Genomic DNA, 14,644 nt, shown 5'->3' on the forward strand with positions numbered 1-14,644 from the left:
TCCCTTTACCCTTCACCCTCCACCACTCCATTAACCCTTCCGTGACCACCTACAAGTAAACCCCCCACATTCTAAATCACTGCACCGTTTTCAAACATGCTTTTCCACGTAATAAACAAAATTCATCCAACAGCTCACAACCAGACAATATGAATTAAATTATCGATATAACCAAGCTAGCATTTCATCTACATCTCATTAGCACAACGTCATGAGCCTATTACTTCTAACTACAACAGTTCAGAATCTACTAATCACCTACAACAACAAGAATAGGAAGCATGTTTCCTTAAAAGTGTTCAATGATAGAAATACGGCAACAAGATCGCTAAAATTCACAATTCAAACCAACAATCCTTACATGCTTATTTAAAATATTTTAGCAAGAAAAACCCAAAAAAAACAGCATCAAGAACATTCCGTTAACGCTAAATAACGCACGCACTCGCCCCCTGGTGCTACTTACACAACCACGTGTTTAAGTTGCGTCGGCCTCACACCTAAGCATAAAAACAGAAAAATTCAGCAATTTAAATGTACTATTCAGCCTAAAAAAAAACATCTTTAAGAGGGTTCAAAGGGGCTCGTTACCGCAAAACGACTTCGTATAGGTGTGGGTAAATTAGATCTAGCTTGCCAAGACGTGGGTAGCGTAAATCTGGTTTCAACGGATGTAGATAATCGCCGAACACCACCAATACGCTACTGTCCACGTTTTTGCAGCAGCGAAAAACGTCCAATACGATCTCCAACGGCTTCGTTTCAATGTCCCTTGCTACAAAACAACCCCGCTTAGGTGTGGGTATGCTAAATCGATTCCGTTTGGGTGTGGGTACTCCAAATCTAACTTCGAACAAAGGTGGGTCAAAGAAAAGTTACCGGGTTTCACGGATCTAAGTTGTTCGAGGTCGTTAGGCTTGTTGAATCGGAGAAAGGACGCCGCGAACACAGCCTCGCGTGTATCGATGTCGCCTGCAGCTGCCCGAATGTCACGCGCCGCCGCTGATCGTCGCACACTGCCGCTGCCCGCCGCACGACGCCGCCGCCCGTCACGCGCTGCTGCTGTTCGACGCTGCACCTGCTGCCGCCGCCGCTGCTGCCGCTGTGTCCGCCGGAGATGGCTGCCGTCGGTGCTGCTGCGTCGGAGAGGGAGGGTCCGGGTGGAGGGGGGTGGCCGACGGCTTCAACAAAAGAGGAAAAGGGGAAAAGGAGAACAAGTGGCTAGGGTTCCCTTTTCTTGTTTCAAACTTTTACTCCTTTGGGCTTGGGTTCTTTTCCTTATGTTTAAGGCCCACTTACCCAATCCTTCCGTGTTAAAACAAACCAACAATAGAGTTTCGTAATTGGCCCAATGATCCAAACAAGTGTCGCATAATGGAATTCCGTACTAAATGTAACTTGATAAATAACTACACGCTACTAACTCACCACTAAAACTGTAACAATACACACTAGTCGAGATGTCACACTTAAATTAAATAAGATCACTGATGAATCAATTAAAAATAACAATGAAATAAATCAATAAAACAATAAATAAAAATCCATTTTGTTATAAAATTTTCCGGAACTCGGGGCAAGCTAACCTGAGTAACACGGGGCGTTACAGACCTCTAATCCGACCAAGGTAACCACATGTCGTAACCCCTGTCGGAACCTAAACCTATAAATAGAGGGCCTCATTTTACCATCAGGTATCGAATTTCTCCTCAAACTTAATATTGAGTCCGAGTCGCTTGATTTTGTCCGTGCAGGTCTTCCCTTAACGTTTTAGGTCGAAGCAAGGACCGAGTTCGAGCTAGATTGACATTGTGCGATTTCTCGCATAAACAATCTATCTTCTTCATCAGCTTCTTGTGCTTCAACTTCATCTTGAACATTTTCATTTGGTGCTTTGTTGCGCCTACGACAAGGACGCCTCATTTCGAAATTCGAAGCAACTCTTGGATAAACTGAATTTGATTTACTTATGCTAATACAAATATCACACATGGATTTTAATATAGCTAAATTTTCTTGTACTGCATAGTCTTGTACGTTGCTAACAAAAAAATCCTGTAATTGGTATAATAATTATTAATATTTAATTTAATTTAAATATTGCAATTAAAAAAATATAAGAAAAATAATACTAACCATGTAACCATGATAAAGAGCTTCACGTGTGATATACTTTCTTGTAATCGAATCATACCAATGTTGATAATCATCCAACACAGCCGGCACATCTGTCGCATCACTTAATGCACACCGATCATGACGTTGACGCCATAATGATATATATACTGCATGTTAACGTTGCCAATCATGATCGTGTTTTTCTCGTAAGTCGATCTGATGTAAACTTGTGTCAGTATTGCAGTATGATGGTTATTTTGTAGAAATCCAAATTGTCGCAACACTCAAGTTGGTAGATGCCACTCAATAATATGAAAACATATAAGATGGCTTGAAGTCAACCAAATATATCATCCATTATGACAATATTCAGGTAATAGAGTCATAATGTTGTGAGTATAAGGCGTTCAAAAAATCTGAAATCATTAATAAGTAAGTATTAGCATTGTTTTTTTTTTTTTTGTATAGCAAAACATATTAGCATTGTTATTACCTTAATTGTAAGTATTTATTTTTAAGTAAGAAATTCACTTATACCTCGTTCGGCTTAAGATGATCAAAGCATGTTCGATACTGAATCAATATATTTATAGATAAATGAAAATAAATGTATCGTGCACTGAAAGAACGTCTAGCATATTGTTCAGGAGTGAATACATGGTGGTACGGAGCAATAGTAGAAAACCTATCACACGCCCACACTTGTAAAAGTATCAGTGGACCTACAATATCCGAGGCATCGACTCGACTAGCCCGACAAAGTTCTCGATATAACCATCGAGGCATGCACTACCCTATGAATATCGTCCAGCCACCTCAAAATCGCTCAATAATGGAAGGAACATAAGATGGACTATTGTGTTGGATTTGTCGTGAAATAAAAATCCTCAGTAATACATTGACATCCAATTTGGACTCTTTTTATTGTTTAGCACCAGTATTAAATTTAGGTTGTCATATTGACATTTTTATGTCTATGAGTTTGACATCAATATAAATGGTGAATCGACATCTCTGTAGTATCGCAAAGAAATAAAAAAAATATTACCAGAGATATATCAACAAAATATCTCTATTATGGACCTAATATAAACATTAATAATTTTTTACTTGAAGTGAAATTATTATTAATTTAAATACTTGTTGGTAATATAAACAAGTTTAGCTATGATTTAAAACAAGTTTACTATATTGTAGAAAATAGTAAATAAACGTAATTTTAAACAAAAATTATTTTTAAAAAAATACCAACATTGAATGTCTCAATTTTAAGATCATTTAATTTAGTTTAGCATGTGGAAGAAATTTTAACTTCCAGCCTTAGTCAAGGACATACCTCAAGTGTTTAGATTTTTTTTAGTTCAACGTGTAGAAGTGAAGATTCGAACTCACGATCTTATGATGTTACACAACAAATATACATTAATTAACATGGATGTTACACGACTCTTGTACTGGTACAATATAAAATTATCACTCTTTTCTAAGTACTAAAGTAAAATCGTAAAAAAAATCAAAATAATCGATCATAATTCAACTGGTCAAGAGATTAAAAAAAAGAGAAACGTTATCAAGAATGGCCATTTATTAATAACTCCACACGGGCAGGAAATTCCCAAAAGTCCATATATTAAAAACTAAAAAGTGTCTCGCCCTTTGGCCAACCAGCCATCCATTCATTCATTCAGCCAAGGAATTTTTTTGCAGAATTTTTGTGCCAAAAACTTAGAAACAAATTACCCCTTTTTCAAGACCCAAAAAAACAGCCAAGTCTCTGCAGATCGATGACGACGATGATGATGATGCTATTGTACACAGCGAAAAACTGTAAAAGAATAGTGTTACAATGAAAAACGAAAGGAAAAAACCGGGCTCGACTTCGGTACCTCTGTCTTTCTCTCTTTCTTTTCGCCTCTCTGTTCTCAGCAGGTCCAGGATGATGATCTCTTGATCAGTGGTTTCATTTGCTTGTCCTCTTCGAGTGATATCATCCCCAAGTGTGAAGGATCTTCTAACATCATCTTTGCTACCAAGTATCCCGCTATCGACCATGTCTGGTATTTCCTCGCTTGTTTTCCGATATATCTTCCTAACTTTCCATCATAGTATTCAGGCCAACTATCCTTCAGCAACCGACTCTCCGCGAGCTCGATGGCTTTTCTTGCAATCTGTGGTCGACCAGTTTTAATGCAAGCGGCTGTTAGCAGCCATAGTAGCACTGCAGCCACAGCAAGGAAGACACCAATATTATATGATAAAAAAACGAAGGAAAAGGATAAGATTAACGTGCAAACTCCGATCTTTAGCTGCATTACACAATGCAGAAATAGTAATGATGATTCTACTTTAAGTGGTTCGAGAACCGACTGCAGTGAGTGATGAAAATATCCATCTGTAACATACATTAATGGTCAAGTCTAGTAAATTTTATACAAAGAGACGTAATGAGATTAACAGGTAATTAATCACATGAAGGTCATCTTGTGATGCTATAAAAATTCTAATCAATGTCCTAAGATGTTTTCCATTTCAAGCCCTGCTACAACTACAAGTCAAGTGATTCAAATCCGTATCCTAGAATTCTTCTGCTTTCGGATTTCCGATTAAAGTCAAGTGTCCAGCAAAGTAATCCATACTTACTGCCCTCCAATCTTAAAGTTTGGAGTTATACCAAATCAAGGATCTTTTCCAACGAACATCTAAGCAATTTTGTTTTACTATGGTACGAGCACAAGTCCTTAGTTTACTAGAAACTACGGGTATTGTAGGCCCCAAAAATATAACGAAAACAGTAGATAGTTTTCCATCAGTTTACAAGAAGACATACAGGTTTGGGCACTCTTTATGGTAAGTTGTATCTCAATATCAATGCGATGACAAACAACGAACGAAAGAAAAGCAAAGAATGCTGGAAAATTAAGATCAAAGTTGGTAATTAATGGTACGTTTAGTGATGTTCTCATTTCTCGTTTTTAAGAAATAGGAAATGAGAACAAAGATACAAGAAATAAAAACGTTACCAAACAGACCCTTAATTTCATGAGGGATTCTCATGAATTATCTCAAATGTGGAGTCTAACTCATAGTTTTGAGGACTACATAAATTGCTGAACTCAAAAAGAAGTGTTACTGAAAAGCCTCAAAGATTGTCTGCAAAAAGTTCTCTACAAAACACCTTTTAAGTTTCTGGGAGAAGACAAATTTTGGATGTTTAATTTTAGAAGAAACTCCAAAGAGGATGAAATGGAAAATTGAACGAACCTTCTACCCTGAAGGAAATCTTCAACTTTGGGAAAGGAAGATAGAATGATACCGATTCTTGATCCATCAGGTACCTTTATGGGTAAATACGTTCTTGAAAAACTTACTGCAGCTCAATCCCTCTTCTCTAAGCCCCAACTCAAGACTCTTTTAAAAGATAAATATTCCAAAGTAGGTGAAGGTTTTCCTTTGGACAATGTTCCTTAGGATTTGAGTACTAATTATAGATAGAATACAAATTAGAAACTCTCACAAAGCTGTGTCTCCAAACAACTATGTTCTATGCATGACTCCAACTGAGAATGCAAACCACTTGTTCTTCTTCTGCTCAGATTCCATCTCTTTATGGACCAACATTGAGAAAGCAATCTTGTGGGAGGTTTGTTAGAAAGAAATTGAAGAAATGTTCCAAGATCTTTACAAGAGACACTCAAACCTTAAGCTTTATCCAGTGTTAGATATTAGCCTTTCACGAGTATCTACCAGGGTGCTAGAAACTAAGCATGAGAGCATGGATTTTGATTAAGAATTAGAGGGAGAGGGGGGATGGACAGAATTTTCTGGGTAGCAAAGAGAGACCAGGTGAGCAGAATAGACAGATAGACAGACAGACAAGCAAACTGAGAGAAAGAGCTTACCTTCAAACAGCATTGAAGGGTCAAAGGAGAAAAACGATGGTGAGCTTTATTTCTCTTTTGCCCTTTGACGTTAGCCCTATGATTTTTGAAAGATAAATACCACCTAGAGCACATGCTACAGCCTCAAAAAATTCAGAAGAGCACACCTAAGTGCTTGTCTGAGCAAGGTTACCTCGTCTTATGGGGAGGCAACTAGTTGCATCCTTAAGACAGGAATTTATAAGTCGAAATACATAATATAGATTCTCCACCCTCTTATTTGTGTTGTATATTTTGGTTCTTACTTTCATGTTGTAGTTAAGACTTCAACTAACTGATGTTAAAATCATATAAGTAAATATTAGTATAGATTCTCCACCCTCTTATTTGTGTAGTATATTTTGGTTCTTACTTTCATGTTGTAGTTAAGACTTCAACTTTCTGATGTTAAAATCATATAAATAAATATTCAGTTACTAGTTAGTATATCGTAGATATATACTTTACAAACATGTCCTTACCATGCCTATGTCTTGGACTTTTAGCGAAAGACATGTCACCATTTTTTATTTTTCATGTTTATGTTTGTGGCTTTGAGCAGCTGACTGTTAGGAATTTAATTATGCAGAAAAGAATCATAATATCTTGAATACATTAAAATAGTTTCAATAAATTCCCAACAGACACTCAAAACAAAAAGTGATTGCACACGAAAATAATCAGGAGGTTAAAGTCCTCTTAATTAAACAACTATACGCATGCAAAGATATATATACCCAGAAATTTACCACTTAGCAAAAAGTACATTTAGTTGATAGCTTATTGTGTTTTGTCAACTTAGCTTCCACTTCAGACCTCTACTACTGGCTGGTAGATACTAGCTAAAGGCTAAAATTTAGTAGTGGATAAAGCATAAGGCTAGAAATTTTTGGAAAGAAAAAGTTCCTATATAATATAGTGCCTTCTTGAGGTTCAAAACAGAGATATCATCAACAAAATGAATGACTTTTTTTTTCTGAACAAGAAACTTTTCAGTGATATATGAAAAGGAGAAAAAGTTCAAGGAACTAAATGAATGATTTGCATATCAAAGTGCATGAAAGGCATTAATGCCCGTTCTAGATGTAGGTCAACAATACCTGCAGCAGTTTGCTTTTCATACCAAAAGCTATCGTTAGAATACTCTCTAATAGCGGTAATTATAAGTACTATTGTAAAGTTATTTGTAACTTGAAGAGAATAAATGAGTGAATGAACAAACCTGGCCAAGATCCACCATTATGGTAGCTCCACCTGGTATTCTTGGGATCACAACCAGTAATAATCCGCCACTCATGACTTTCTATGGCAGGATATGTTATTTTCAAAGGCATTTCTCCAACCAACTCTTCCCAGCGAGATTCAATAAGATCCATTATAGCCATTGATTGCTCAGGAGTGGCAAGAGATGATAGAATTGCAACACAATTACCTAAAGCAAACCATCTAAAGTCCATTCTTGCAGGACTGACATTACCAACAAAGTACCCACCACGTGTGGGCATAAAATCAAACACCCATTCTGGGATTGAATCAGGGATGACATTAAACTTATTTACTGCTGTATGGGAATATTCTTCAGTTTTATAACGGTAGATGTCATTTAGTTGCTGGAAGTCTAACCAGAAATAACTCCTCATGTGATAACTTAAGGCATGCAAACGCTTCACAATGCGCTCTATGCACTCTTTTCCTTCAGCATCATGTTTAAGCATTGCCAGAGCACATCTCAAGGCCATAAAGAAAAGGGCTTGAATTTCAATAGGATAACCATATACACCCTGAAGAAAAATTATGAAGTTATAATACCTTGATATGGTAAAACTTGCTCAAAAATATCAGGAAAAAAATGTGAAGTTCTTTAAGGTTGAACAACATAGGTGCATCCGAATAGGCAGTTAATGAAAAGGTTATCTGTAGCTTTTAACATCTGAAAATAAAATCACAGAAGATTCCTAAATAATTGATATTATAGCTACAAAATGAAAATAAGCAGTTAAGGAAAAGAGTAATGGAAGGTCCCATACACTTTTTGGATGCTTGTAAGTTTTATAGAGAGGCTATATTCCCTAATAAATGGTGTACCCACCACAAGCAACTCTTGTTCCAAAATAACGGATATCTGCATTTATACCACATTTTAAGAAATGTACAATGTTGCCAGAAGATCAAGTGGACTCCAATTTGTAAGACAGTGCACAAGCAATTCTGAGCAGATTGACTAAAAACTAATAAACATAAGACTCGAAATGTGTGGCCAAACTAGTATGAATTTTATGTGCAAAATCGATTGAGTATATAGTTTTGGGCTCGAAATGTTCCATACTGACAGGCATTCCCTTCGCAGTAAAAAAGACAATTACAGTCCTAGGCTCAAATTTTTTATAACTACTTCTCCAGGAAGATTTGGAATATTCTTTATAGTATCGTTAACTTCACCTGAGACAACCTAGCTGCTATAGGAATTCAGTACCGATGATGTCAGGTCAGTCCCAAAAACAAAGTCAGTATTGTATGGTCCACTTGGAGTTATGGCTTGAGAGGATTAAACCAAATTTAGAAAATTAAGCAAAATTATTGGTATTGTTTGTTACTGGCCTCTTTCTCAATAGAGCTCTGCATCTAATTCCTTTTATAGTCTTTTCTGTTTAATATAAACCAATTAAAGATCTTTCTTGTAACTTTCTTTGGTTGTTGAGGAGGATGCCTTATCCTCCCCTTCTTTGTTTTAAACACCACATTTCATAGATTAAGGAAATACAAGGGAAGAAAAGCCAACCTCAAGGCCAATGGAGTTACAAGGAATCCATCCAATTAGCCAAATATCATTTATAAATTAATTGCACCCAAAAAAAAAAAACAAAACTTTGTAAGCCTACACTAAATTATTAAAACATTTTTTATTATCCAAAAGATAATTTTCATGATGCGGTTGATTATTTTTCTCACCGTACCAACACATTTAGACCTAAACATAAGACATCAACTGCGATAATAAATTAAAACTCTGCTCCCAAAAATTATGCAACGCTTCAAAGTAGCATAGCACTGCTGGGCAGAAATTTTATATCCACATCTGAACAAATGAAGATGCAAATTACAGCCTATGCTGGACTAAACAAAATAAAAAGTACCGAACTGGCTAAATTCAGTATAGCTGAGAAAATTAACCCCCCAATTTTTAATACTGAGACAAATAACACAATTTAAATATAACACTTAGTAATACTTTTTTTTTTATGTTTTTTCAGTTGGACAAGATAAGGTCAAAGGAAAAAGGATAAAAACACAGTTAACGTACTTTGGTATGATAAACAATGTTAATGATTGGCATCATCACATTTCAGTCCACTGAAGGGAAGATAACAGTGAAGTTAGCTCTTGAAATATATATGGTTCAGTAAGAAGACAGAGTATCTGATAAATTCTTCTGCAGGAGCAATTATGTTCATTAAGCATAAAAATGTCATTCCTTGACTAATGGCAGAAGGCATGCACTAAAAGCCACCAAAGCAGATCCTATCACACTAACCAACAGAATAAAATCATTTGTCTGCATTTAATAAAATCCAAGTCCTAGAAGTAAACAGTTAGATCATTAGAAGACATCCTAGGAAGAAATATAACAAGTCCTAGTATGAAAGTCCTCCTTCAATATCATATATCTTTTGGATAATTGGACTAATAAATATCAACTAATACCATTCAATTATAAATAACTTCATTCCTTCTAGAAGATTCCAACCATTATACAGAGGGAAATTACACAATACGCTTTATTGAAAATATTATCAAAAGATAAACGCCTAATATGAAATGAAAAACAGCTAAAAAAGTAACTTCATAGAAAGCCAAAGTTATTAAGAAATGTACCATTCTACGATCAATCATGGAGCACCCGTCAGCACAAAGTAGAGTTGGAAATGTATCAAACCCCTCTGACAGACATAGAGTTAATATAAGTCTCATTCCCTTCTGACACTCTGGTGTTTCAGCAAGAGATAGATCACCAGTTGACTTTGTATATGCACGGAGCAGAATGATCCACCAAAATCCAGAGTCGACTGGTGCAACTCTTCCTATTGCACTCTCTCCAAAATCAGCAACGATGGAATCTGTTTTTCTAACAGGGTCATGAAGAACCTTAAAGCTAGCTGGCATTGCACCTTCCCCAAGCTTGAATCTGTCTATTCTTTTTTCCCATCCTTGAAGCTGCAGAGTCTTTAAAAGGAAGTTCTTAACTATTTCAGGTTCTCCATTCATCAGAAAAGCCAAAGCACTGGGTACAAAATCCCGAACAAAAACCTGAGTGAAAAGCAATATAACCAAAACATACTTCAGACTTCTGTTAAAGTTGTTACAAGTATTTCTCATCCTTCAATTAAGAAACTGGAAGAAACGAAAAATAATTCAATGAAATGAAAGAAAGAAATGGCAAAAATATAACGAAAACAGTAGATAGACCAAGTATATCTCATCAAATACACATAATAAATTACGGTAAGAAATGGTGTGTTATATGTGATTTTATGATCTGACCAACTTACATCAGGTTGTCTTTAACAGTTCTTATCATAAAGTGAAAATATCCAAGAAACCACAGTTTTGAGCTCAAGTTTTCAATGCATTTTTGGTGCCCAAAATTAACCTGATAAGTTCTCTAAATTTAATTGGACCTTTCTCTACAGAAGAAAAAAATCAACATCAGAGATTTTAGTAGTTCATAATCATTCTACAACACTGCAGTCTCCAGATTACCATGGTCAGGGCATCTAGCATATATTAAACGTTATATCAAAATAATTTTCGAACTTTTTTTATTTGTTGCAAAACTATCAAACCTGATCATAATTCAAAACTTCCTCTGAGGCATGGTCATATGCTGCAATAGTTCCAACTGGTTGACCCCGAAAATGCACCAAGGATCTCCGCAAAGCTTCCCATGCTTCAGCAATCATTGGGTGGGGCTCAAATGAGTTTCGGGTAGATGAAGCCGGGGTATCAAACCCAGACCTTCCACCAGGTGAATACGAGCTCTCAAAGTTGTCTAAGCCTCCCCTAGCAAGGCTGATGGACAGCTCGCTAAGGGACCTCTCATCAAATGATCGTTGCCTCTCAATATTGAGCTTAGGCTTGTCAAGAAGACGAGAGAGATCATAATCATCCATCTCAGAGATGGAGCAATGTGAGCTCACATTTCGAAGTCCAAAACCATCCATTTCCTTTTTCCTCTAAATGATGATTCAACGAAGAAATATCAGTGTTGTGAACAGAAACTTACATCAGAGAGAAACAGTATGTTCATTCATTTACCACAAACGTATACAGTGCACAATAAAATTTAAAAGAACCAAACGACAATCCTTCAATTTTTCCATTCGGAAACTGAAACGTAAAAAAAAACATACGGAAGTTTTTACATAGAAAAACCCCACGAATCAAAAAAGGAAACGAAAAGTCAAATACCACGTCCGCAAGCATCGAAGGAAAGCGGACAGATATAGAAATTCTCATTAATTACTGGAAAGTAAATCTGATAAAACTTAAATTCTTCATCATATACAAGATATAAAATCCTTTCAAACCCGAGGAAAATCAAACAAAAAAAAATATCATTTTAATATGTATGACACGACACACACACTCCTTCACCACATCAACAAGCAAACTAAGAAAACCACAAGTAAAATTACGGAGCGAAACAAGCTAAAAGATCCTGGAGATAGCAGAGCGAAAACTCAAAAGCGGATGGGAGATCAAGATCACGATCAGGCATAAAAAAAAACATAACAGAGAGTCAAATTCAAAGAGGCAGAAGAAAAAGAGGAAGACATCCATTGAAAGGCGTGAAAAACACCAGATCTGAGGTTCAGAAAGGATCAGGCATAGCAACACACGAAGAACAACAGAACAAAAGGAGAAGCAGAAGCAGAGAGAGAGAGAGATAGGTAGAGAGAGAGCGGAAAGCAGAGGGCAGAGAGTATACCTGCGAGAGCAGAAATGACGACGGCAGAGGAATCGAAGTGAGCGGCGGTTCCGCCGGAAAATGCTCGTCGGAGAAGAAGAAAAAACTTGGAGGAGGAGAGGAAAAAAGGAGGAAAAAGGGGAAAAAGAAAAGAAGCTGTCAACAGCTGGTATTTATAGGCGAGGAAGGCAAGGGGACCGTCCCACTCCGTATTTCTCTCTCTAATCCAATTCCAAACTAACACATCGGAGTTCCAAATGTAAGAGAGAGTTTACCGACCACCGGGAACAGCCGGTTGACAGGTGGGCCCCGTCCCACCTGGACAATACGACACCGTATCCGGCGGCCTCCTGCAATTTCTGTCGCGGGAAATTAATTAAAATTAAAAATCTCTAATTCTTTCTTTTTCTTTTTTTTTTTTTTTTTGCGCGGTGGGTGTGGATAGAGATTTTTTATGAGTGTATAAAGAAGAGGAGTTTGCAGTATGGGATGGGAAGGAGGGGGGCTTATTTATAGGGGAATTCAAGAGCGTGATTTTTGACCAAATCAAAAGTTGCGGGTAGGTGAGGGCATTTTTTTTCTTTTTTTTTTCCAATTCCTTTTGATAAAATTTTGGACATACCTAATCAATATCTTATCTAATCTTGCAGGGTTATTTTCGTCATTTCGTTTTACTAAATGCCAATGTCGATAAACATGTCTGCATTTTAGTTCTTTTGTAGAAATGTTTGAGTTCTAAAATTGGTTTGAATACTATTTTGATTTTTGTAATTTTGTTCCTGTGCTTTTGAAAAGTGACCGATTTAGTCCTTTTAACTAAATTTTAACACGAATTTTATATTCAATGGAAGTTCCTGAATATATGCTTATAGTTATATTGGAAGAAATTTAGTGAGGAAGTGTCGTGTTAAAAGAAATTTAATGAGAAAGTGTCGTGTTAAAATTATGATCGAAATAAATGAGATTAAAATTAAAAGGGAATGATCAAATTAGTCACTTTTTAAAAGTATAGGAATCAACATAAACATTTTTAAAGTATTGAGATTAAAATAATCCAAATTTAAAACTCGTACAAAATGAATAAAGCCAAAAATATCAAAATAGTTTTTTTTTTAACCTTTACATTTTTAATAAATAAAATTTTGGCACTTTTCGGGCAAGTGGACCAGTAAGTCTTTCTTTATTATTAGTTTTTTTTTCATGCTCGTGGTTGACTCTTGTAATAATTCTTTAATATTTTTTATATCTTATTGATATATTAATTGTATTTTTTTTAATTTTGATTAAATTATCATCCCTCCTGTTTTAGCATGGACTGTGTTGTATTGAAATTTTTTATTTAACCTAAATGATTTGATCAAATCTCATTCATCTACCTCTTAACTAGAGATAGGTGTTAATTACCGCTAAACTAAGCGTATGTTTACCGAAATCATGACATGTTAAAAATACTTGACTTTTTTTATAATGGTTTGTTTTTTAGTTTTATCTTTACAAAACTGTACTTATTTATTAGTAAATTAATAATTTGACATTGTCACATTTTTTTAAATTAATAAATTAATGTTAAAAAACTATACCAGTGAAAAAAAATAAAGCAAAAGAAGATTTAGTTTCCTTTCAAGCAAAATATCCAAATAAAAAATTTCAAATCATTCTCCTTCCAAAGAATTTAAAATTATTTCTACATTATTTAAAATCATTTTTTAAGAGTTAAGATTTAACTTAAGTAACTGGTAAATTTTTCAAAGAACATCTAAATAAAGAAAATTAATTACATTCCTTTTCAGTATTCTCACATCATAGATAAAGAATCTTAAGATTCAAATAATTTCTTAAACTTTAGAGGGTTGAGATTTATAGAAGCAATTACTAAAAACATGTTTTATAAATTCTTAAAAAACACGATTGTCTAAAAATGATTTTATTAATAACAAATTAACGAGTGACAATTATATTTTAAAACTTTAAAAAAAACAAAGAAATTAGATACATGAAAATGAGTTAGTCTCCATGGCAATAATTCATGTTCTTGAAATGAAAATGTTGGATGTCATTTCAAGCTTTAATATCGAAGCAACTTGCTATGGAAACATTTTTAATTAAGTCAATAAATCTGACAAATCTTATCCAATATGTTATTTTAATATTTCTTTGTGGGCCATGAGAAGTAACATAATTATTGTTTAAAATGTTTAATTTAAAAGCTTTATTTTAATATCTATACTTTCAATTTTAGTTTATTTTAGTCCCTTAATTTTATTTTTAATTACAAATTTGAACATGACATTACCTTCAATATATTTATTAAAATATAATCATGACTTTATATTAAATTGTTTCCGTTTGGTATAATTTGTGTTAGAAATTTGAAAATAGAGATCAAATAATCATTTTTTATAAGTACAAGAGCACAACTAACATTTTTAAGTATATAAATTAAAATGAATCAAATTAAAAGTATAGGAATCAAAATGAACATTTTGAAAGTATATGGTTCAAAATGAACTAAAATTAAAAATATATTGAACAAAATAATATTTTAATTTTTTTCAATATTTTATATTTATTTTATTTTAAATTTTAAAAGTATGTTTTAGATTTTGACAGCCTTCTAGTGTCAATCACATTAAAATTAATTTTT

General features: G+C 34.7%; 1 protein-coding gene across 1 annotated transcript; it reads right to left on the bottom strand.

Moving 5' to 3' along the window:
- Positions 1-3,685: 3,685 nt before the first annotated feature.
- Positions 3,686-12,462, bottom strand: LOC111013535 (putative alkaline/neutral invertase D). Its single transcript, XM_022288001.2, has 5 exons — positions 12,022-12,462; positions 10,877-11,266; positions 9,909-10,340; positions 7,258-7,816; positions 3,686-4,336 (listed from the first exon to the last, which is right to left on the bottom strand). Exons 2-5 carry the CDS (start codon positions 11,252-11,254, stop codon positions 4,041-4,043), a joined length of 1,665 nt encoding a protein of 554 aa, XP_022143693.1. The 5' UTR covers positions 11,255-11,266; positions 12,022-12,462; the 3' UTR covers positions 3,686-4,040.
- Between the last annotated feature and the right edge of the window lie 2,182 nt (positions 12,463-14,644).

This window comes from Momordica charantia (assembly GCF_013281855.1).
Source record: "Momordica charantia cultivar OHB3-1 chromosome 11 unlocalized genomic scaffold, Mcharantia_2.0 BLBB01000011.1, whole genome shotgun sequence".
Taxonomy (NCBI): Eukaryota; Viridiplantae; Streptophyta; class Magnoliopsida; order Cucurbitales; family Cucurbitaceae; genus Momordica; species Momordica charantia.

Bases quoted from the DNA above. Each gene is read 5' to 3' on its own strand.
- LOC111013535 (XM_022288001.2), bottom strand. From the start codon at position 11,254: ATGGATGGTTTTGGACTTCGAAATGTGAGCTCACATTGCTCCATCTCT. The intron at 10,341-10,876 runs GTTTGATAGTTT...CTTTTCACTCAG, and splicing joins AAGTTTTGAATTATGATCAG to GTTTTTGTTCGGGATTTTGT. The intron at 7,817-9,908 runs GTACATTTCTTA...ATTTTTCTTCAG, and splicing joins CCATGATTGATCGTAGAATG to GGTGTATATGGTTATCCTAT.